Source organism: Oryzias latipes, chromosome 1 (assembly GCF_053564925.1).
Source record: "Oryzias latipes strain Hd-rR chromosome 1, Olatipes_Hd-rR_3.1".
Taxonomy (NCBI): Eukaryota; Metazoa; Chordata; class Actinopteri; order Beloniformes; family Adrianichthyidae; genus Oryzias; species Oryzias latipes.
Genome location: NC_136237.1, coordinates 39,829,398 through 39,852,798, shown reverse-complemented (window position 1 = coordinate 39,852,798; position 23,401 = coordinate 39,829,398). Strand labels below are relative to the sequence as shown.

At 41.0% G+C, this 23,401-nt stretch overlaps 7 protein-coding genes across 8 annotated transcripts in view; 4 read left to right on the top strand and 3 right to left on the bottom strand.

The window, feature by feature from the left end:
• Nucleotides 1–2,086: 2,086 nt before the first annotated feature.
• The window catches only part of LOC101174245 (protocadherin Fat 4), a 242,581-nt gene continuing 221,266 nt past the window's right edge, over nt 2,087–23,401 (bottom strand). For both annotated transcript variants that reach the window (XM_078947468.1, XM_078947479.1), the window contains exon 31: nt 2,087–2,097. The gene's annotated coding sequence lies outside the window, so the exon portion shown is untranslated. The remainder of the gene's footprint in view (nt 2,098–23,401) is intronic.
• On the top strand, nt 3,864–5,042 carry LOC101172305 (histone H4). The gene has a single exon (XM_078947582.1). It carries the CDS (start codon nt 3,912–3,914, stop codon nt 4,221–4,223), a length of 312 nt encoding a protein of 103 aa, XP_078803708.1. The 5' UTR covers nt 3,864–3,911; the 3' UTR covers nt 4,224–5,042.
• LOC101172789 (histone H2B 1/2) lies at nt 7,533–8,616 on the top strand. The gene has a single exon (XM_004065535.5). The coding sequence runs from the start codon at nt 7,573–7,575 to the stop codon at nt 7,945–7,947; it is 375 nt and encodes a 124-aa protein (XP_004065583.1). The 5' UTR covers nt 7,533–7,572; the 3' UTR covers nt 7,948–8,616.
• Nucleotides 9,470–9,870, bottom strand: LOC101172554 (histone H4). The gene has a single exon (XM_011481633.4). It carries the CDS (start codon nt 9,831–9,833, stop codon nt 9,522–9,524), a length of 312 nt encoding a protein of 103 aa, XP_011479935.3. The 5' UTR covers nt 9,834–9,870; the 3' UTR covers nt 9,470–9,521.
• Nucleotides 11,847–12,447, bottom strand: LOC144992202 (histone H3). The gene has a single exon (XM_078947562.1). It carries the CDS (start codon nt 12,380–12,382, stop codon nt 11,972–11,974), a length of 411 nt encoding a protein of 136 aa, XP_078803688.1. The 5' UTR covers nt 12,383–12,447; the 3' UTR covers nt 11,847–11,971.
• Nucleotides 12,607–13,515, top strand: LOC111947388 (histone H2A-like). The gene has a single exon (XM_023954455.2). It carries the CDS (start codon nt 12,736–12,738, stop codon nt 13,120–13,122), a length of 387 nt encoding a protein of 128 aa, XP_023810223.1. The 5' UTR covers nt 12,607–12,735; the 3' UTR covers nt 13,123–13,515.
• ltv1 (LTV1 ribosome biogenesis factor) lies at nt 14,138–22,863 on the top strand. The gene is made up of 11 exons (XM_004065538.5): nt 14,138–14,389; nt 14,897–15,028; nt 15,144–15,341; nt 15,768–15,855; nt 16,090–16,222; nt 17,267–17,495; nt 18,642–18,769; nt 18,872–19,005; nt 20,012–20,064; nt 21,615–21,815; nt 22,065–22,863. The coding sequence occupies exons 1-11, from the start codon at nt 14,387–14,389 to the stop codon at nt 22,173–22,175; spliced, it is 1,410 nt and encodes a 469-aa protein (XP_004065586.1). The 5' UTR covers nt 14,138–14,386; the 3' UTR covers nt 22,176–22,863.

Sequence of the window (23,401 nt, the reverse complement as noted above, 5' to 3'; positions counted from 1 at the left end):
TCTCCATTTTAACATTGCACGATTTTCCTGTTTTAATTAAAATCTACACTCATTGGTTTTGTTTAGACGAGGGGGCTGCGACTTTTAACACCAAAAAATAAAAAAAAACTTTTGGTCCAGTTTCTTATTGACCAAAAACCAGCAACAGCAGCCCAATCCATTTTGAACTTTAAGAAAAATACACTTTATTTATGTTTCTGTGACCATTAATTTATTTTTGGGGAAAAAAAGCTTTAAAAGCTTTTCAACATTTGTAACAATTTAAATTTAAAAAAGTGTTGTATTTTTTTCTATAGAGAACTTTAGCTTCTTTACTTTCACAAACAAGTTCCTTTCAAAATAAGGCACACTCTGTGTCAAATCAGATCCTCCTTCTGCAGTTTTATATGGAGTCAGATTAGTTGTTAAAGCGTTGTCTGTCGGCAAAACAAAAAGTTTCATACTTGTAGTACTTAAATAAAAATGCAAGAAAAAACAAGTCAAACATGAAATTTCCATCATTATAACAACAACTACAGTTTTTTACAGCATCGATTAGAATATCTACTTAACTTAAGTAATGTGCTTTTAATCAAGTTAAGATTTTTTTAAAGCCAAAGACACGCGATGTAGGAATAAATAATCCACATGTTACAGACTCCTTATTTATACAGTGTCAATTGCGTCCTTTTTTGGGGGTAAATATTTTCTTCTGACAAAGTTTGTGCACTGTTGACTCTGTCTTACAGCCTTTTAATCCCATCTGTGTTTAACCAACACAAAAACAAGCTCCTGAAATGCTTAAGCACACATGAAAAGGCTAATGTGGGGGATTTAAATAAAGCAGTTTTGGATTTTTCTGTCAAATAACTGTGTTTGCAGCCACATCATCAGGTAACTAACCATCTCCTGCAAAAACAACCTAGTTTGGTTTGATGTCCCCATTCATCTTTAGACCAAACACAAAGCACATCCAACCGTTTAAATTATAACTTCAAGTTTGAAATAATATATATTGCAGCTGCAATAAGTTATAACATGAAGATAAAATCTTCCTGGGAGCCAGTTTAGCTTGTGCTGGTTTGCGGCGCCTTCCGTCCATGAAACCCGGGTTCAACTCCAGGCTGCTCCCTGTTCCCTTCTCTACCTCTGCCGGTTCCAAGCCCGGTTAGAGAAGGTTGCGTCAGGAAGGGCATCCGGCGTAAAACATTGCCAAATTTACCATGCGACTTGTTCGCTGTGGCAACCCCTGATGGGAGAAGCCGAAAGTGGAAGAAGAAGAATGAAGATTAAATCTTCCAACCTTTAAAAAAACAGAATTTCAGTCAATCTATCTTGGTCCTTCTCAGAAATCTGGCCTGTGACACTAAATCCCAAAATGTCGAATCCACACCTGGTTTCTTTAATGTTTTTGGACATTTTTGTTTCTTTCTGATTGTCTAAAGATGGCCTCTTTCATAGAGTAAAACACTTCATGAAAATAAAATAACAAGACGCTTAAGAATAAAACCTAAAAAAAGAATGAAAATGTGTTGTTTTTTCTGTTCTGTCTCTTTTCACTGTAACCTGAGCAAAGACCAGAATTTGAGACAATTCTTGCCCTAAACCGTCAACTTTAAAAGTCAAACTTGTTTCAAATGAGGACAGAAAGCTGTTGGTGTGTGGCTCCCAGGGGTGAAAAGTCAGTTAATGGGAAAATTTGTTTTCAAGTTATATTGTAGGTTGCAAAACAAACTGTACCTAAATTGACATATTAGTTAGGAACCCACAAAAGCTGTTAAAAAAAATTTTTTGTGAATGGCAAAAGTTATTTATTTTTTTTTACATGGAGTCTCCCTTGTTCTACACTCCTGCATGTCAAAGCGCTTCAGGATCCTTTCAACATACCTCTCTTGAGACATTTTTACACAGCCATCAGATTGGCTGAAGTCTATGCCTAGAAAGTGTTTTAATTGACCAAGATCCTTCATCTTAAACCTGGTGGAAAGTAACGCCTTCACCTGGTTTAGACTTTTGATGTTACTGGCTGCAAGGATAAGATCACCCACCCAGATGACGATTATTACCTTTTCTCCCTGTTTCGACTCTTTTGTATAGACACAGTGGTCTGCTGGGTTCTGAGTAAAATTGTTATCTGTCAGACATGTGTGAAGCATCTCATTCCAATTGCGCCCCGACTGTTTCAGACCATAGATGGATTCTTTTAGCTTACACACCAGGTTTCCTTCCCCTTTTTCGTAACCTTCAGGTTGCTCCATGTAAATGTCTCGATCGATGGGTGCATGCAGATAAGCTGTTTTGACATCCATCTGGTGTAATGTTAGGTTGTCTTGGGCTGCCTTCTGCATCACAACACGTACACTGGTCAGATTAGCTGTAGGTGAGAATGTCTCGCCAAAATCAATCCCGGCCCTCTGACTATATCCTTTAGCCACAAATCTGGCCTTGTATTGTTCATGTTCATCATTGTTCTCCTTAATGGAGTACACCCACCTACCTCCCACTGTCTTTCTGCCTTCTGGCAATGTAGTCAGGGTAAAAGTCTGATTATCCTCTAAGGATTTGATCCCTTCATCCATAGCTCTCTTCCACTTTCCTGATTCTGTCGATGACATAGCTTCTTTAAAGGTTAGTGGCACACCACAAACTGTTCGGTAGCAGTAGTCTATGCTAGTGAGCATACTGTCTTCCTCCTTGGCATCTCCCTGAATATAATCTTTCAGATACCCCGGGGGTTTACGTTCTCTGGTGGGGTATTTCCTACTGCTCGAAACCTGTGTCATCACTCTAGGGTGTTCTTCTGCGTCATTTTCTGGTGACTGTAGATCATCTGTCTGTTCATCTGTGATGGGGCAACTGGGCTGCAGTGCCTCTCTCTCCTCACAGTCTCCTAAGGAGTCAACATCTAGCTCCTGAGTCTGGGTCTCGTTCTCACAGGTTGTCTTTGTGATGAATTTCACCAGTCTGTGCTTTTGTACTTTCCCTGTACTGGGATAATAGACCAGAAAAGGGCTCCCAGGGGTGAAAAGTCAGTTAATGGGAAAATTTGTTTTCAAGTTATATTGTAGGTTGCAAAACAAACTGTACCTAAATTGACATATTAGTTAGGAACCCACAAAAGCTGTTCAAAAAAAATTTTTTGTGAATGGCAAAAGTTATTTTTTTTTTTTTAAAATCAAAGAATAAAAAACACATTTCTAAAATCAATAAAGATTTTTCTTATGGAAACAAAATGTGAAATGAAATTATTGTTTACACATTTCTTCCATCGCTGTCAAAGTAAGAACAGAGACAGCTTCAGAACAAAGCGGGAATTTGAGAGGTTAAGAAATCCTTCACTACTCTTCTAAGCTAATGCGATAATTTCCACTATGTATTTGTATATTGACATTTGAAACTCATGAACGTCTCGTGCCATCACTCTTGCTTGTTCATCCACAGATCCAGAAAAAGCAGAAAGCAGTATCTGTTGGATGCAAATTTACATCAAGCATTTTCTATCATATCCAGGGCTGGAATTTACTCACTTTAGTATTAAGTACAAGGACAGGATTTTTGGTTAAAAGTTTATTTCCGGTTTAATTATGTTTGTGTGGGTGTGTGGTGGGTTAGGAAGTTGTGAGCATTATGCATGGATCTATGTTGTTTTTGTCGTGGTCTTTGTTTTGGCTTTTCTCTTTAGGTTTAAACGTAATCTTTAATGCTTTAACGCATTTGGTGCTACAAATGTGTGACGCTTTATGAAGAAAAGTTTGATTTGACTTTTGATCCACCCCTGGAGGCGCCACTACCAAGTTGTCACCTCAAACGCAAATTACTCACAAAGAAGAAAGAAGCCCGCCTCTGTCTTCTAACACGTCCTCGGTCAACAAATAAAACCTGCTGTCCGACTGGTTGCTCTACAGTTCTGTGTCAGACACAAGATATCAATCATGAGTGGAAGAGGCAAAGGAGGCAAAGGGCTCGGAAAAGGAGGCGCCAAGCGTCATCGCAAGGTTCTACGTGACAACATCCAGGGAATCACCAAACCAGCCATCCGCCGTCTGGCTCGCCGTGGGGGCGTCAAGCGGATCTCCGGTCTGATCTACGAGGAGACTCGCGGTGTGTTGAAGGTTTTCCTGGAGAACGTGATCCGTGATGCCGTCACCTACACCGAGCACGCCAAGAGGAAGACCGTCACCGCCATGGATGTGGTCTACGCTCTGAAGAGACAGGGACGCACCCTGTACGGCTTCGGCGGTTAACTTTACAGCTTGATCAGAGAGAAACAAACGGCCCTTTTTAGGGCCACCCAAACCTTCTAAGAGCATGGATCCAGAGTTCTTATAGTATTGATGAAGCTTTTATTGCTGCACACTTGGCATATAGCAACGATTGCTAAATTTATCAATTGATTTCATAAACCTTACGCCGAATGGTTTCGTTCAAAACAGGTCCTCTTAAGGAACACCACAAATTTTCCTATACGGGTTCAAAGTTATTGTCCTGAGGCATGACTGCCGGTTGTATTCACTGTAATCTAAAAAAATGTACAGCAGTGTTGTGGCTAGCCCATTGAAGAATACCGTAATAACTGGGATTTAACTTGAATTTAATACTTAAACAGGAAATCGTCTGGGTTTTTGAGCAAACCGGTCGTACGTTCCTGGAAATAAAGACCTGTTCTCTACGGACCAATCGCTTTCTGGATGAAAAAACGTCCGAAATCGGCGAATTTTGGCTTTTATTCGATATTTCTCCGTGGATCGTTTCCTCAACAGGCGCTGCCATCTTGTCTTCGTCTTCCCGGCCTAATTGACCAATGACGGGACGTTTTAGTTGCTTTCTGATGCGTCGACGGCTCTGACTGGCTCTGTCTGTACCACGTGGTCAGCGTGTCGGATTCCCTAGAACAGGGGTGGTCACACTTTGATTTTGTGAGCACTTTGGCATGTGAGCTGCCAAAAAAATAGATATTCTAATCGACAATGCCTTGAAGATCTACTTTTGTGTGTGTGTGTGTGTATATATATATTTGAATACTATCAGTAAATGTTTGTTAATTAGTTACATGTTTATTTGAACATTGTTGCTTATGTACTGATGATTAAAAACTACACAGTGAGATTACGCAAAGAGACTCTTGCATCAACAGATGAGGCATTTTATTTCAAAGACGGAAAGCAGCGACTATCGTATGTCATGCTCTGTTGTAAACCGTGCAATGCGTGGATGATGGCATTTCTAAAGCGCTGCTGGCTCCGTATGAAGCGCGTGCCAAGGGAAAAAAAACACAGCTTCCTTAATTAACTCGTATTTATCGGGCGGGAACTGCAGAGCCGATAGCAGGAGGAGACACGGGGGGCAGCTTCAATAAACAATCCGGTTGTCTGGAGTGGTATTCAGCCGGGGACTTGACGTGCTGTGGGGCAGAAAGCGACTTTCTGATGACAGAGAATTTGAGTTCGGTGAATTTAAACATGCATGTGCAGCGACATATGTACTGTATTAGAAGATGTCCGATTGGCCGTTCTGCATGTCAATCAAGTCCCGTACTTCTGGGTGAGGATTTTGATTGGCTGGTGGATTTTTTTAGAAGTACTTTTAATGTAATTTATCTTTGCTGGCCTGCGATCTACACTCACGTCCTTAAAGATCGACCGGTCGATCGCGATCGACCACCCCTGCCCTGGACACCAAAAATGGCGGACCCACGCTAAAATTTCACAAACAAATCTGAAGAGTTTGCGAAAAAATTTGTGTTAAAATAATGGCGGTCATCGTCATTATTGAGCGTGGTCACGACCTCAGTTGTGAGAATACGATAAAAAAAACATTTAAGTGGTCTTTGCTGGAAGAAAAAGACAAATATGGTGATTTCTTTTCATCGTACATTCGCAAGACAAATGTTGGATGTTGGATGGTGAGTACAGTTTTTGTTCCGGATTTCACTGTCAGCCGTTCCAATACAATTAGTTACAGTGGAATTTATGCAGAGATTAAAACATGCCAACTGTTTTATACAATGTTTGAAATTGCCATTTTATGTCAAGTACGTGAATGGTTTGTATGTACCGTTTGTAGTAGTTTGTTAAATCTGGTCCGGGATCATCTTTATTTCTTTGATCAGTGCCCCATTGATTGACCAGGAGAATCCCCCTTGTAGATTTTCTTGGTCCCTCTGCAGATTAACCAACCACAAAACTCACTGCAGTCAGTCTCAAAGATGCAGATGAAAATGAAATATACTAGTAATGCATTTTACTAAATACATTTATTTACTTTTTACAGTTCATGCCTGGTGTACTTTGTATAAATGTATTGTCAAATATGGGTCCAGTGGAAAAAAGAGGCTCCATGAACATGCAGGCAGTGAGTCTCACAAAAAAAGCAAGCAACACAGCAGAATCTGCCCAAGTTGCCATCATCTTTCATGTCTCCAAGCACTTCTCAATCAGAGTGCCACTTCCCTTATCGTGCTGCGCCAAATGTAAAGCATGATGATGTCAGGTGTGCCAAGTCTGCAGAGGAACCCCCAGAAGTAAGCATGGTAGACAGAAGATCCCATGCTGAAGGCAGGACGCTGGCGTTTCTGGCAGAGCAGGGTTTACCACTAAGATTAGTACCTCAACTGATCGCCATTTCATTTTTCATTTTCTGCTGCTAAACTTCATTGTAACCTATTATTAACTAGGAGTCTTCCAGAACAAGTCTTGCACTACTGTAGGACCATTACTGAGTTTCTTTTTGTTACAGATAATGGAGCTTAGTTCTAAGACTCAGTTCTTTGATTTCTTCCACCCACAAGTTATGACAATGGGATCGAATAGTTACGACTACAAAAAATGCATTGTGGGAAACTGTTTCCTGTCAGTTCTTGCAGTCTTGGTGATTCTGAATAGAAACGGCGGGCGCCCAATTAAAGAAATCTGTATTTTGTAACTTTCTGAAAATAATTGACAAGATTTCTATTTATGATTGGTTGTGGTCATTGAACTCAACATCCTTCATTACTTTATCATTAGAAAATATTTTACTTGAAACATTTTATAATTTCATTTGTTTTTCAACTGATTATTTGGTTTTATTGCTTCACATCGGACAGACATCTACATTTATGCCACAAAAGGAGCTAATACAGGCATCACAAATTATCTGTGGTTTTATTGTTGCCCCTTAGAAGTTAATTCTGGGACAGTGCACATTAAAAGTATCACCACAATTAACCAGAACAGAACAGCGGCTGTTTTTTTATCTGATTTCCTCCGACTTTAAAATGTTCTACCTTAAAAGTGAAAATGACAAAAAACGAAAAATATAAATCCAAAGGACGTATAAGAACATTTCAATTCTAAGACAATAAAAAATTAAAATACCAATTGAGGCATATTAAAACTCAATCGAATGTTAAGAACAACCACAACTTCCTGTTCAGTGTCGTTACAGCCCAGTGTTCCCCTTTTTTTCCCATCGAGAAATCTGATCTTGTAACGATAGAACAGCTCAGCATATCATTTCTGGGGAACGACACAGTCTAATTTACATCCCGCGTGTATAAAATCAACCTCCGATCACTTCCTCCTCCATTCTCTGTTGAGAAACCTGAGAGGAATCATGCCCGAACCAGCCAAGTCTGCGCCCAAGAAGGGCTCCAAGAAAGCCGTGACCAAGACCGCCGGCAAAGGAGGCAAGAAGAAGAGAAAGACCAGGAAGGAGAGCTACGCCATCTACGTGTACAAGGTGCTGAAGCAGGTCCACCCCGACACCGGCATCTCCTCCAAGGCCATGAGCATCATGAACTCGTTCGTCAACGACATCTTCGAGCGCATCGCCTCCGAGGCGTCTCGTCTGGCTCACTACAACAAGCGCTCCACCATCACCTCCAGGGAGATCCAGACCGCCGTGCGCCTCCTGCTGCCCGGGGAGCTGGCCAAGCACGCCGTGTCCGAGGGCACCAAGGCCGTCACCAAATACACCAGCTCCAAGTAAACGGACCCATGTGATCCACACAAACCAACGGCTCTTTTCAGAGCCACACACCTGATCTGAAGAGCTCAAAATTCCTCTTTCTCTTTAGTGTGCATTTGAAACTGATTTAACCGAGAGCAAAATCGATGCAGTACATGGAAATCACTTTATATAACAAACCAAAGTAAAAAAAAATTCTTTCTCAATAAAGACTCGCTCTGGACTTTTGCAATGCATATCGTTTTGAAGGTTACTTATCGGCATGGGAAAGCGAAGAGACAAATGAGATGTTAAAGAGGCAAAAGACCAACTGCAAGTAAGTTTCTTTTTGTAAAATATACAAAATGTATGACAAGTTAATCAGACCATGCCTAGTGAAAAACAGCAAACACACCACTAACATTGTTCTACGTCTCCCTCTTTGTGATGCATGGAATTATCAGTTTGTATTGTACATCTGCAAATGTTTGGTTTTGATGCTAAACATTAATCAGTATAAAAAGATACAATGAATGATTTACGTGAAATAATTTCTAATGATAAAGTAAGCTGATGATTCAAATACACCAACCCTTTATATCACATGTGTCAAACTCAAGGCCCGAGGGCCAAATGTGGCCCGGCATGTCATTTTGTGGCCCGCGAGAGCATAGAAGTTTTCAATTTCTTAAAATAAAACATAAAAATTGGTGTGTATTTATTCATATCTAAGGGGAATCAGACTTCAAATATCAGATTGGGATTTGGCAAGTATACATTATGTCATAACCTAACCTGATAGAATCAAATTTAAAAGGATTTATGCTAAAGTAACAAGCAAACATGTGTTTTCTATGAAACTGCAATTGTCACTTTAAAAAGTTATAAATGACTTAACATTTAGTAGTTACATTTATTTTTCCATTTAGTTACATGTATAAGTTATATCTGGCCCTTCAAGGACAGCCAATATGCTGATGTGGCCCTCGGTGAAAATGAGTTTGACACCCCTGCTTTATATAAACAAGAATGAAAATCCTTTCTCTTGGTAGGTTTCAATGCAGCATGTAGGTATGCCTGTAGTCCAATGTATTTGATACATTCTCAGTGAACCATTTGGTGTAACTGACATGAAATCATGAAAACTATTGCAAAATATAGCAAGCCTTGCAGATAAACAGTATGTCAAGTATTCAACTTGTGCTTCATCAACACTAATCAGGTGTAGGATCTATGCTCTAAGAAGGTTTGGGTGGCCCTAAAAAGCTTCGCCGATTTCAGACGTTTTCATCCAGAAAGCTATTTGTCCGTAGAGATCGGGTCTTTATTTCCGGGAAGGTACAATCGGTTTGCTCAAAAACCTGGACGACTCACTGTTATAACTTTGAACCTGTAGAGGAAAGTTTGTGGTGTTCTTTAACAGGACCTTTTGTTTTGGACAAAACCATTTGGTGTAATGGATATGCAATTAGCAAAATTTAGCAACCATTGCTTTATGTCAAGTGTGCAGCAATAAAAGCTTTCATCAATACTATAAGGACTCTGGATCCATGCTCTTAGAAGGTTTGGGTGGCCCTAAAAAGGGCCGTTTGTTTCTCTCTGATCAAGCTGTAAAGTTAACCGCCGAAGCCGTACAGGGTGCGTCCCTGTCTCTTCAGAGCGTACACCACATCCATGGCGGTGACGGTCTTCCTCTTGGCGTGCTCGGTGTAGGTGACGGCATCACGGATCACGTTCTCCAGGAAAACCTTCAGCACACCGCGAGTCTCCTCGTAGATCAGACCGGAGATCCGCTTGACACCGCCACGGCGAGCCAGACGGCGGATGGCTGGTTTGGTGATTCCCTGGATGTTATCACGGAGAACTTTGCGATGACGCTTGGCGCCTCCTTTTCCGAGCCCTTTGCCTCCTTTGCCTCTTCCACTCATGATTAGCAGTTTGGATTTTCAAAATTATGGTTGAGTTCAAGGATATTCCCCCCTTTTAATGTTGCATCTGAGGACGTGTTAGAAGTCAAGAGACGTGACTCCTCCTACTTCTTCTTCAGTCTTGTTTTTCATTAGTGGCAGTTATTCCCCTCCTTGTGGTCTGCTGTAGAAATGTCGGGCAAATTGTGAAAACTTAACAAATCATGACCATGAAAATGGAGAATCTTAATACTCCTCATGATTAGGTCAATATTTTAATTTAAAAAGATCATATCAACATTCAAACAATCAACAAAAAAATACATAGAAATATAAATACATAGAAATGTAAATACATATTGAAATATTTTAAAATATCTAGAAAGCCTGCAGAATTATATAATCATAAAATGAACTATAGATTAGATTAGATTAGATTTGTTTATTTATCCCACGAATGGGAAATTTCCTTGGAGTTTGGCACAAGTATGTACAGACAGTAATGACAAGTTAGACAGACACACATTTGAAAGAATATATACAAAAGTAAGAGTGTTCTGATAAATAAACAGGGAAAGAGATGTGCAGGTATATAGAGGTCATCTGTATATACAGTTTTGTACAGTGAATAAAAAACAAAAACTATGAAAACTATTTACTTAGGCTGGTGTTGAACAGCCTGATAGCAGCTGGGATGAAGGACCTGCGATAGCGTTCCTTCTTGCATCGTGGGTGCAGCAGTCTGCCACTGAAGGAGCTGCTGAGGTCTGAAACAGTCTGGTACAGTGGGTGAGAGGGGTTTTCCATGATTGATGTTAGCTTGGCTAACATCCTCCTCTCACCCACCTCCTCGATGGAGTCCAGGGAGCAGTCCAGGACAGAGCCGGCCCGTCTGACCAGCTTGTTCAGTCTCTTCCTGTCTCTCTCCGAGCTTCCGCTGCTCCAGCAGACCACTGCATAAAGGATGGCTGAAGCCACCACAGAGTCATAGAAAGTTCTTAGCAGTGTCCTGCACACCCCAAAGGACCTCAGTCGTCTGAGCAGGTGGAAACGACTTTGGCCCTTCTTGTACAGGGCATTTGTGTTGTGTGTCCAGTCCAGTTTATTGTTTAGGTGAACACCCAGGTATTTATAGTCCTCCACGACCTCAATGTCCAAGCCCTGGATGTTCACCGGTGCAGTCAGATGTGGTTTCCTGCTGAAGTCGATCACCACCTCCTTCGTCTTGCTGGCGTTGATGTGCAGGTGGTTCAGAGCACACCAGTCCACAAAGTTGGTGATGACCTCCAGGTACTCCAGATCGTTTCCCTGAGATATCCGCCCGACAATGGCTGTATCATCAGAGAACTTTTGGAGGTGGCAGCTGTCAGTGTTGTGTGTGAAGTCCGATGTAAACAAGTGTCGGGGATTTGATTCCTAAACAACATCTCTTAGGCATTTCCAAATACCAGTTTTAAGACTAGAGATCGCTCCCCTTTCAAGCTGCTGCTCTGGTGTTCTGCTTGTTTCAACCAATGCTTCTAAGTCTTAAAAGTTATTTAAATAAAACCCACATTTATCTGCTTTTCTTACTTTGAAACACTGACAGAAAAAGTATTGCTAGTTTATTTTTGCAATGGCCAAAAATTGCATTTAATGTCTTTTGTAGTACTGGACTTATGCTCTTTGGGCTTCAAACATCCCAATCGTATGCCTTAAGGCTGATGGAGGCCAACCGTGTGATGCTGGTTCTCGTGCATAATTATGGAATAGTTAATTCATCCAGTTGGCATCCAAGTTATTTCATGGCATCTGGACTCAAAAGCTTTGTCTGTACGCATTTTACTGTCTTACATTTGTATATTTTATGTAATTAAACTTCCTGTACAGTCTAGAATGATTCTGTTCATCAATTCATTACAGAATGTTTACTTTTGCACATGGTTTGCAGCGGACAACATGAGACGCTATATGACCTTTTTCAGTCTTGTAGCTATATGACCTTTTTCAGTCTTGTACGTTATGTTCACATGAATTTTGTTTTGCAGTAAGTCAGTGTATAATTCCAGCGGTGATGAGTACTTTAAAGTTTATTATCACTGACAAGTGAGGATTTGTGTTCTGCAGATGTGTTGGTGGCTCTTAAAAGAGCCGTTGTGTTGCTTTGTGTTAAGGGGTGTTTAAGCTCTCTCCCCGCGGATGCGGCGGGCCAGCTGGATGTCTTTGGGCATGATGGTGACCCTCTTGGCGTGGATGGCGCACAGGTTGGTGTCCTCGAAGAGCCCCACCAGGTAAGCCTCGCTGGCCTCCTGCAGAGCCATGACAGCAGAGCTCTGGAAGCGCAGGTCGGTCTTGAAGTCCTGAGCAATTTCTCTCACCAGCCGCTGGAAGGGCAGCTTGCGGATCAGCAGCTCGGTGGATTTCTGGTAGCGACGGATCTCACGGAGAGCCACGGTACCGGGACGGTAACGGTGAGGCTTCTTCACTCCTCCGGTGGCCGGGGCGCTCTTACGGGCAGCCTTGGTGGCCAGCTGCTTCCTGGGAGCTTTGCCTCCGGTAGATTTACGGGCGGTCTGCTTGGTTCTGGCCATTTTACTGACTCGTCTGTCTTTGCAGAATCATCTGCTTCAGTAGCGGAGTCTCGCTGCTCTTAAAGCCGCCGAGAAACTGACGCAGCTTAACAGATGTGGATCCTGATTGGACAGCGGCTCTTCCTGCAGCTCAAAGAGACGCCTCGCGCCCGAATGAGAACCGCTGATTGGACCAAGATCCATTCAAAAAGACCGCTGATTTTCAGAGCGGACTCCTCCCGCTGCTCTGCTGGAAGCCTGTCTTCTGATTGGTCTGGCAGGAAACCGACCCGCGCTCGCGACCATTTAAAGGAGGCAGAGCGACTCTGCAGCTCATTTTCTCTTCTGTGTGGAACCTGAAAAGAACATTAAATATGTCTGGACGTGGAAAGACTGGCGGAAAAGCCCGTGCCAAGGCAAAGACCCGCTCCTCCCGCGCTGGTCTGCAGTTCCCCGTGGGTCGTGTCCACAGACTGTTGCGTAAAGGCAACTATGCGGAGCGTGTGGGAGCCGGAGCCCCCGTGTACCTGGCCGCCGTGCTGGAGTATCTGACCGCTGAGATCCTGGAGCTGGCCGGAAACGCCGCCCGCGACAACAAGAAGACCAGGATCATCCCCCGTCACCTGCAGCTGGCTGTCCGCAACGACGAGGAGCTCAACAAGCTGCTGGGCGGAGTCACCATCGCTCAGGGCGGCGTGCTGCCCAACATCCAGGCGGTGCTGCTGCCCAAGAAGACCGAGAAGCCCGCCAAGACCAAGTAGATACTTAATGATCCACCAACAACACAACGGCTCTTTTAAGAGCCAAACACGTCTCTCTTTCAAAGCATCATCCTCTAATTATATGCTATGTTAAACATAAAACCTGGCATATTTAATGTCTCTAAACCCTTTGTAGGATTTACTTAACACATTTCTCTTTACTGAAGAAACTGCCCTGCGAGAAAGATCTTCTGATACAAATGTTGATAAGCTTTGTAAGCTTCTTTTACCTATACTCTGTGGTTCACAAGCGCTTTTTATTTTTTATAGAAATTTTACAGAAAAGCTGTTTGCACTGAGTCGACAGACATTTAATCTGTGCTGTATATCGTGTGTGTGTGTATACAGTAGTTGTGAAAATAAAGTTGACTTGACGTTGCATACCTAACATAATTGGTCTTTAATTCTTTTAGTATCTAAGGCTTTTCAAAAGCATTGGGTCAAGTTTTTTTTTTTTGCACATATAAAGTTATGCATTTCGAATTCTAGCTTTTAGCCCATGATTATTTGACAAAATTGAAAAGAAATTAACAAACTGTTTAAGAATGCCATTTATAAAAAAGAAATCGTGCAAATATAATTGGAAGTGGGTGAAATACCATGACTGACGTTAAAAATCGCAATTAAGCAAATTGAATGATCGGCTTCCATTACATTTCTTAATCATCTCAACCAGGCCCCTGAATCCATGTAGGTTTTCTTGAATTAATCAATAGGTGGCGATAGTGCAACAGGTCACTGTTAATGAACCACGACTAAACCCGAAGAAGAAAGGGATGTTCCATTAAAGCTTTAGACAGCAAATATTGAAACTGTACAAATGACAATACAGCAGCTATTTAAAATCAGTATTAAACCTTGAGCCTTCTTTATATGATTATGTCTGGTCCAATAATAAGAATGGGTCTCGTGCAGGTTTTTTGCTTGACCATAATCGTATCGGTTCACCCCTTCATCGTGTTCCAAATGGTCCCTTCCTTGAATCAGTAGCAGCATGTTGCTCGATCGTGTCCACCATAGGGTAGACACTCCTTCTTTACCGATACCAACCAATCACAGTGGAGATCAGCAAAGCGCCCCGCCCACATGGCCCCGATCCGATGTTAACAAGGCCACGAACAAACTAGCGTGTCCGATCAAGAATTAAAGTAGCTGCCAAAGAACGATTGTACTTTTATTGTTACATTTTTTTGTGGTTTTACTGTTTGCCTGTGGAGGATTTACCTCACCAGCTTTTTCGGAAGAAAAAAGAGCGCTATAAAAAATGGTATGGAGACACATGTACTTACTTAGCTAACAGTTTTAGCTTTAGCTAACAACTCCTACTGCAACTGTTTACTAAAAATCATTTAGATTTTTATTATTTTACCAGGTTGCATGTTTTATGCAGGATTCACTTTAAGAATAGTGTTATTTTATTCTTTACCTTTCATTTTGAACAAATTAACATAACAATTTTAGCTAACTTATTCTGGGTTTATTTATGAAGTCTGAATTTATTCTACTTTTTTGTTTGGAAGCCGATTAACTAGGTAATAACAGTATTCCGTAATTCTGTTTTTGTGGTTTTTGTGATATTTATTACTCTTTGGTTCTGTTATATTTTATCCCTGAGTAAATATTTCAAATGATATACGATCCGGAGGGTTTTTTGTTTGTTTTTTGATAAAAGTCCTACTTTATCTTGATACTCTCATAAATTAATCCAAATATACTTGGATTCAGTTTTATTATATTGCGTTTCATGGAATACTTGCCTTTGTGTGTTTTGTAGCCGCATCGAAAGAAGAAAGCCTTCATTGAAAAGAAGAAGGCCGTGACCTTTCACCTTGTCCACCGCAGTCAGAGGGATCCCCTGGCTGCTGACGAGAAAGCGCCACAACATGTCCTCCTTCCTGCAGCAAAGGTGCTCTGTCTGTTATGTAGAAGCATATTTATTGATTTTTAATCCACTTTGCATAAGGACATGTGATGTAATAGTTGTGTTTCTAAAAGACTTCTTGGATGGTGGTTTTGTCCAGGTGGACACGGAGAAGAGACACGAGGAGCAGAGGAAATTTGGTGTCTTCTTTGATGACGACTACGATTACCTGCAGCACCTGAAGGAGCCATCCGGCCAGTCAGAGCTGGTTGCTGCTGTTTCATCGAACCGTGATGGAGGATCTGTTCAGTTCCTAAATGAAGGGGACGATGAGATGGAGCAGGAGGAAGACAGTCCCGTGAGTTAGACATGAAATCCTCTAAACCAGGGGGCCTGACATTTTTCAGACCACTGACAGGTTTAATGTTGGACAATGTTTTCACAGACTGGCCTGTTTAAAGCTGAAGTAGGCATCAGATGTCTTTCTTTTTTATCCTTTTGTTCACCTTCAAGGAGATTATCCTTGTCCTCTGTAAAATATCTGCAGCTGCTTTAACTTTATTTCTACACACTAGATGTAGTGTGTTTTCAATGTGATCTAGACGTTCTCCTAACCCAGGAATGTCAACGTGGAAGCTAAAAAGTCTGACATCATAAGCAGCAACTCAAATGTGATACTGATCTACTGTGTTTAAGTGTCACCATCAACAATTAAATTGTATTTTAAGATCTATAAGTACGATCAAATCGTAGGAAACATCCTAACTGTGTTTTGTTTGATCAGGTTGCCACGCTGCACTTGCCTTCTTCTGTGTTCGCCTCAGAGTTTGAAGAGGAGGTGGGACTCCTGAACAAAGCTGCTCCCATTTCTGGTAAAATTCTTTTTTTTTTCCTGCAGATTCTCCTTGTAAAAGAAAGATTAGAGATCCGTGGATCTGAGCAGAACAGTGGACCTTGGAGCTCTTTGACATCATGATCTGTTTGGAGTTGTTGTGTAAAACCTTTCCTGTGTAATTGCATCAAACCGATTGATTACTTTTATTTTTTAAAGCTTAATATTGTGTAAAACTGGTGCTCATCCTTGCGGTTTCTTTGTTCTTTTTCAGGACCTCGCCTGGATATGGACCCCGACATCGTTGCTGCCCTCGATGACGACTTTGACTACGAAAACCCCAACAACATTTTGGATGACGACTTTATCACAAAAGCAAACGGACCGGCGGGAGGCTTAGAAACAGAGTGAGAAGACTCTAAATATCTTAAAATAATAATGTCTGCTGGTTTAACTCCATCTGAGCAGCTTTCTGGAGAGAAGTTTGAAGATTTCTGATGTCTCTCCTTTCAGTTTTCAAGCAAAGATGGCATCGGCTAAACAGTGGGATGCTGCTCTAACAGCACATGTCATTTAAATGTTAGGAATGTTCCGATCTGATTCGTGTCATTTTGATTTTGAGGATCTGCTGACACCGAGTCCCGATCCAGTCGTTCGGTCTTACATTTAAAAAACAAACACGTTTAATAAACAGATCCAGGTTTTCACCTCCTTACACCGATGAACCCTTAAGCGTTTCACCTCCGTGAAGCAGCTTGAACAAAAAAAAGGGAAAATAGTTAACTAGAAATAAAGGTGATAATTAGTCATGTGAGAAAGTTTGGCGATTGTAGCTTTAGTGTCATCATAGCTTTTTTGACTGTCTGTCCATCCAACCTTGTGTTTTTGTGTATTTTGTGGTATTTGTTGATTTCTTTGGGTTATTTGTAGCTTTTAGGGGTTTTTGCCGGCTATTACTTTGGGGTGGTGGAGGCTCTGCATTTAGAGGGAGACCCCCCCCCCCCCCCTCTCCCCCTTTGCCCTGTATACAGCCATGGTCCAGTCATTACATACATAAATATTCATCATCATATTCAAAATCAACTTGGTGGGGATTTTTCCTTATAAAGTGTTTTAATGCATGTAACCATTGTGCTATCCTAGGCACTTTAACATTGGGAGTGGGGTCATCTAGACCCACTAGACAGTGCGCTGAACCTTTTTTCTTCAATGATTTGTGATCTTCACTGGTGTCCATGGATTACATGAAATCTTTCCACCTTTATCCACCTTTGTCATGGTAGGGAGAATACGTTAATGTAGGGGGGGGGGGGGGGGGGGGGGTCATCTAAGATAGCACAAGGGTTAAATGGAATTTTAGAAAAATGTCCAAAAACCTGGAGGCGTTAGGATTCAGAGGTTAAAGAAGGACTTTCACATTTCCAATAGTGAAATATTTTTCCTCTCTTCAGGGGGGATCACGATGATGATGACGAGTGGGAGGACACAGACGAAGAGGGCGATTTCGGCTCCGAGGGCGGTTTTTCAGACGAGGAGCACACGGGAGGAGACGGCCGCGGTGGTGAAGACTTCCTGTTCATGGACGAGGAGACGAAGAGCCGCTTCACAGAGTATTCGCTGACGTCGTCTGTGATGAGGAGGAGCGAGCAGCTCTCTCTGCTGGACGATCGCTTCGAGAAGGTGAGCGTTTGTTTTTTTTTTAAGAGGAGGGCTGCGTGTGTGGGGGGGGCAAATCTTCATCAGCTTAAAGTCCATGAAAAACCAGATTGTAAATTTGAAAAAAAGAAGAAAAATCGACCACTTCAAACACATTGTAAACTTGAAGGAAATTTTGAAAAAAGGATCATTTTAATATGAAAAAATATATGCTTTTAACTTGAAATAAATATTGAATATTTAGAAAAAAGATTCTACATTTGAAAGTTGATTAAAAAGGGGGAATATACGCGTTTAAGTGTTACCAAATGAAAATAAAAGTCTCTTTGTAAAATTTGCGGTATTGTATTTTCTATTTTTATTTCTCTTTTATGAGACAAGATTAGACTCGACCCAGAGCGTGAAAATTCTACGTTGAAACTGTAAATTGAGGACTAAAAGCAAAGACAGTAACCAAGAAAAAAACTAAACTGAGCCGTTACAAATACACATTTTTTGGTAGCAGTTTCAGGTTTATCGTTTTTATTTTAAATCAAGGTTCAAATTTACGTTTTCTTCTTCAAATGTTCAATATTTCCATATCTACAATTTGATTTCTCACATTTTCAAGATGTCCTTTAAGTGCACAATACATCCTTTTCTAATTTGCTATTTGGTTTTCCATTTAATTTAAACTGATCCTGATGTGACCCCACATACGGAACGGCTCGTAACATTTAGTGTTGAGCTCCATAAAACAGCAGCAACGGAGAGCAAAAGCCGCCTGCAGAAGGACAGAGCTGCCACAAGGGGGAGCTCTAACACCTCTCTGCCTCTGCTTCAATTTCCCCCTGAATTCTGCTGAAAAAGGACCTGTGGCTCATTCATTAATTTATTTCTGGACAGTGAGATCTTCCCATGAAGTTTGTCTCGTCCAAAGCAATTTTTAAAATAAAAATTAACCCAATCATAGTTACTAAATGTAGAATAAACTACAAAGAAGAAATATTTCTGTGGCTTTTAAACTAAAGGTAAACAATAATTTTGTGTTTTAATTCCCCATATTTGCCTTAAAGTGAAGACATTAGAAAGGAAGAATATAACCTGGCGATGGTAAAGTTATCGTCAATAATTCGATCATGCCTTTAATTTTGCAACTGGAGACAAAACAACAAATTTGTGTCGTTTCAGTTTTACGAACAGTTTGACGACGATGAGATCGGCGCTCTGGACAACGCGGAGCTGGAAGGCTTTATCGAACCGGACAGCGCTCGGCTGGAGGAAGTCATCAAGGACTACTTTACGGAAAAAGAGAAAAAGTGAGGTCCTTTCTCTCCTATGCTGAGCTTTCATAAGGCTTTTCATTAGAGACACAGAACCTTGGCTGCAGCAGCTTCAAGATCAATTTTTTTGATTTTCAGCTCGTTGAGGCCTGACGATTTGGGTCCAAAGGAACTTCCTGTTCTGAAAGAGGAAGATGAGGAGACGGACGAGGAGATGGTTCCGGTTGTTATCGAGCCTTCAGAAGAGAAATGGGACTGCGAAACTATCATCAGTGAGTCTCATTTCTATCACAACTCTAGAGATCAAGATTTTTCTCAGTACGGGGAGGACAAACGTTAATTTGTAACATGCAGAAGACTGCAGAGTTTTTTCTATGTTTGCGTACCTTCGACACATCCGTAGCCCCTCCAGAGTTTCTCCACAGTTCCCTCCTGCATGTCTGCGAACGGCTTCGGCGTCTGATTGGCTCTGCAAAACCTGATGCGGTTTGCATAACCAACCAGGTGCAGCGCGGGCGGGACCGGACTGTAGACAGAAAGACGGGACTGCATTTGAGCCAAAAAAATCCTGTTCACAAGGCAGAGACTGATATAGAATCAGAACAGTTCCCACAGATAATCAATCAACCCCGACTAAACTCTATTGATAACATCTGTATCTTTTGGTGAAGCTTTCCATTCTTAGATCAGGACTCTGTAAGTTAGTGCAGGGCGTGATGATGTTAGCAGGCTTAATCACCAAAACTGTTAAATCTGGAGAACTTTTCAAAAAGTACTTTTTCCTACGGGAACCCAAAAGGGACAAACTGAAGACAAGAAAACTCCCCATTAGGTCTAATATTTTAGTGTTTTGATGGATTAGAAATTGGTTAAAATGTGAAAAAGCAGGAAGTCATACTTGTTATGCAGTGTCAGTTTTTAACTTTGCCACTAGATGTCACTACATCCCAAACTGTAACTCATACAGAACCAGCAGATTCTAACTGGTGCTATTCATTTATTCTGAACATTTGATTTAGTCTTTGGATAAATTAAGGTTAAGTTGCATTTTATTGTTTCATCTCTTTAAATAGATGATCGATTGTAAAGTCTATCCGGATGATTTCCTCAAATTTGAGGCAGATTTTTGCGATTTACCTTCATGTCAATCCACTCAAAAAAGAAATAGCCATGTAAACTAAAAACAGGAAAAACCGGAATAGTTGTGGAAAATGTTTAGGTTTTTTTTTATTAGCTTAAACACCTTTTTATTGCTTAAATGTGTTTGTTTTTCTACAGGTACATATTCCAACCTTTACAACCGTCCCAAAGTCATCGAAGAACCAGCAAAGGTACGCAGATTAAAGTTTTAATCCCAAAACCACGAAAACATTTGAAAAACTCCTTATAGAATCTGTCATCTGGGTGAAAAGAGTTTCTCTTGTGCAATATGAAATATGGAATTCCATCCAAAATTAAAATATCTGTTTTTTTATTTTTATTTTTATTATCTGAAAGTATTTTATTAGTTCATTCTAATTGAACTTTTCATTAAATTCATTTGAATTTAGTTTGTTTTGGGGGATTTTCAAGCGTTGGGTCAAAATGGAGGATATTTCAAAGCGCCACACAAAAGGCAAAAGACTTTAACGTGGAGCTCCATTAGCAGGAATAGGAATAGTGCTTGAATAACAAATACTAAAAAAAATGCAGTTGATCATTGGGGGAAAAAATCGTCTAAGCACTCAGCCAAACAAAAATATATCTTAAAGATTTCCAGAGTGAAACTATAGGTTTCTTAAAATAACATCTGAGGAATCTTAATGCGCATTCTTGTCTGACAGCCCATCATTTGTAGGAACGACTTTAGAATTCCAACTGTCAGGCAGCAATTCAAACAAACATTCCCATGTTGTTGTTGTTGTTTAAAAAAATTAAAAATTATTTACATTTTTCTGGCCATGCGGCGAAACCATCACAAAGAAAACAGACGCATTCACAGAGGATGCTCACTGGTGATGTGGGGGGGTCAAGGATTAGCTGCATTGATTATGATTTGTAAACGATTCTGAATATTAAATATTTGAGAATAAAAAAATGTATGTCCCACTCAATTTTCAAAGCATTCCCAGTGGTTTTAATTGTGATAATTCAGTTTTTAGCCTCCTACGTCTAGAAACTAGCCTCCGAGTTGTGTGCAGGTCTGTTGGGGCGGGACGTCAGAAAAATTCTTGTTAGCTGTCACTGGGATTTGACTCATCCCCTGAGGGAACGGTGAGCTGCAGACACAGCTGCATTCTGGAAACATTTAGTGGTTTAACTCTCCAAATCCAACCGCTAGACCCTGAATGTCAAGTCTTCTTTGGGATGATTCGGCCTGGATCTCAACTCCCGACATTCCAGTCTCCCACAAGGCCGTGATATAAATTATGTTATAAATAAATGTTTAACAAGTTTATTCATTTGGACTTTACTTACAAATGCCCTTTGGTGGAGAAAATTAATATTGGTTCAAGATTCAAAGGGTTTATTGTCATAAGCACATTAAGAAACGGGTTTCCCTGCACATTGAAATTCTTACTTTGCTGTCTGCTCCGAATGCCAAAAAAAAGTATACAGGAACTGAAAAATCGTAGAAAACACAAGATGTCGTGCAAATTCCAAATGTGCAAAAACAGTGATAATAAACAACAGCGAACAATGAGGATGTACAAGGGTGCAGTTTGTTGTTCCAGACATAATCGTCATAATCGAATCCCAAGGAGCCTAAAGAGTCAAACCTCCACTGGTGACGGACAGTTTTATCTGGTATTTGGGGGGGGGGTCATTTGTTTTTCTTTTTCCTGCCCTGAACCTGTGTGCAGAATGCAAACATTCCCTCTTCCTCTTTCTTTGTCCTCAGCCAAAGTCGATCCGTGTGTCCAGTAAGACGGGGATCCCTCTGGACGTTCTCCCCAACAGAGGACTCACAGCCAAACAGGCAGAACGCATGACCCGGATCAACGACTCGGACCTGCCGCGCGTCTCCACCCAGCCCCGAAACAAGGAAGAGAGCAAAGAGGAGAGGAAGGCAAGGAAGCAGCTCATCAAGGACGAAAGGAAGGTGAGAGGAGGAGAAGAAAACACACCTTCACCACTTTGGTAGTTTTGGGAAATCTCCTTTTTAAAAGGATTTAAAACAAATTTCAATAAGAAAAAAACGAAACCTGACTTTAATGCTACAAGCACTAGTTGTCAGCAGGTACTTTTCAAGGTGAAATCCGAATGATAATTACTTTATGGGTGAAAAGAAAACACACAATGAAAGAGTTTGATCCAGATTTTTTGAAATTCCTCTTCTGTCTTTGTTCAGGAAAGAAGGGCTGAAAAGAAAGCCAACAAGATGGCGTTCAAGGAGGAAAAAGTACGGCAGGAGAAACAGATGCTGAATCTGAGGACGAACGTTCAAGGCTTGAAGCTGTAGGCAAAAACCAGGATTTGCTTCAGAGCCGTTCGGTGGTCTCACTGCTCCTCACTTTGGTGAAGATCCCAGAATGGAGGCGACGCAAAGAAGGAGGACTCTGGGTTCAAAGATCAGAGACAAAAGTATTAAAAAGTGTATAAATGAGTGAAATGCTTTATTAAAAGCAGCTGATGACAGAGAACTGTTTGTGCTGGACAAACGCTATTGATTTCCATCTAAAGGTAAATAAGTTCTGACGGTTTCCTGGTTTGTTGTTGAAGCCTGTGCTTCAAAAGAATAGCATAACAATGAGTGGTCATGGGGATGAACTCTAAGCAATTCAAAACCAAGCAGGAAGTACGGCTATCTTTACTGTTGCATCAGTTCACACTGGCGTGAAGCTGCCTTGCTCATGGGAAGAGATCCCCTGTTGAACCGACTTGTGAATCTCCTCTGGAGTTTGTCATTCTGCATCTTCATCTTTGCCCCTTCAGCTGCTCCCTTCAGGGCCCGTCCCAGCGAGTCGTAGCTTATTCAAGATTCCCATGATGCATTAGGCTTTGGTTCTGCACATTGACAATATCTGAGAACTGGATCGAGTCAGTGTGACGTCACCCATTGAAAATGGTTAACTTCCAGCTCCCCCACCGAATAGTCCATTCAGTGGCCATTTTTGTTGCAACACGACAAATAAAACAAATTGGTTCAAGTTGGTCTGAGTCATTGTTTCTATGGTAACCACTCCTACCAATCAGGAGTGAGCTTGGAGGAAGTCCAAATCCTTACCACTTGAAATCCTATTAAACGTTTTCAACATGCGACCACAAACTTTGCCAGTTTATAGCTTAAATACCTTCAACCACAGAAAAAATATGAAAATAAAACGACTAATTGGCAAGAACATAAAAAATAAAAGGTAGCTGAGCAAGAGTGCTTATTCTGACAAAAAATGACTGGTGGCTGTTGATCCGAGTGGGTCTTTATCCAAACCAGCACCATTTAGATAGAATAGAAGGTTTCTATGGCAACAGCAAGTTGCTGTAAATTTTCTTTTCATAAATCAGGATTACATTTATTTTCTGATGTTAACTCAATCGTATGAGTCTAATCACAATCAGCTGTTCCACCAATCTGATCTTACAAAGACTGGAACAATTTTCAATGAAACTCATGACTTTAGTGGCTTTTTACTATTTCTTGAATTTGAAAGGTGTTGCATCAGTTGCTGTGTTTTTCGTAACTGTGTG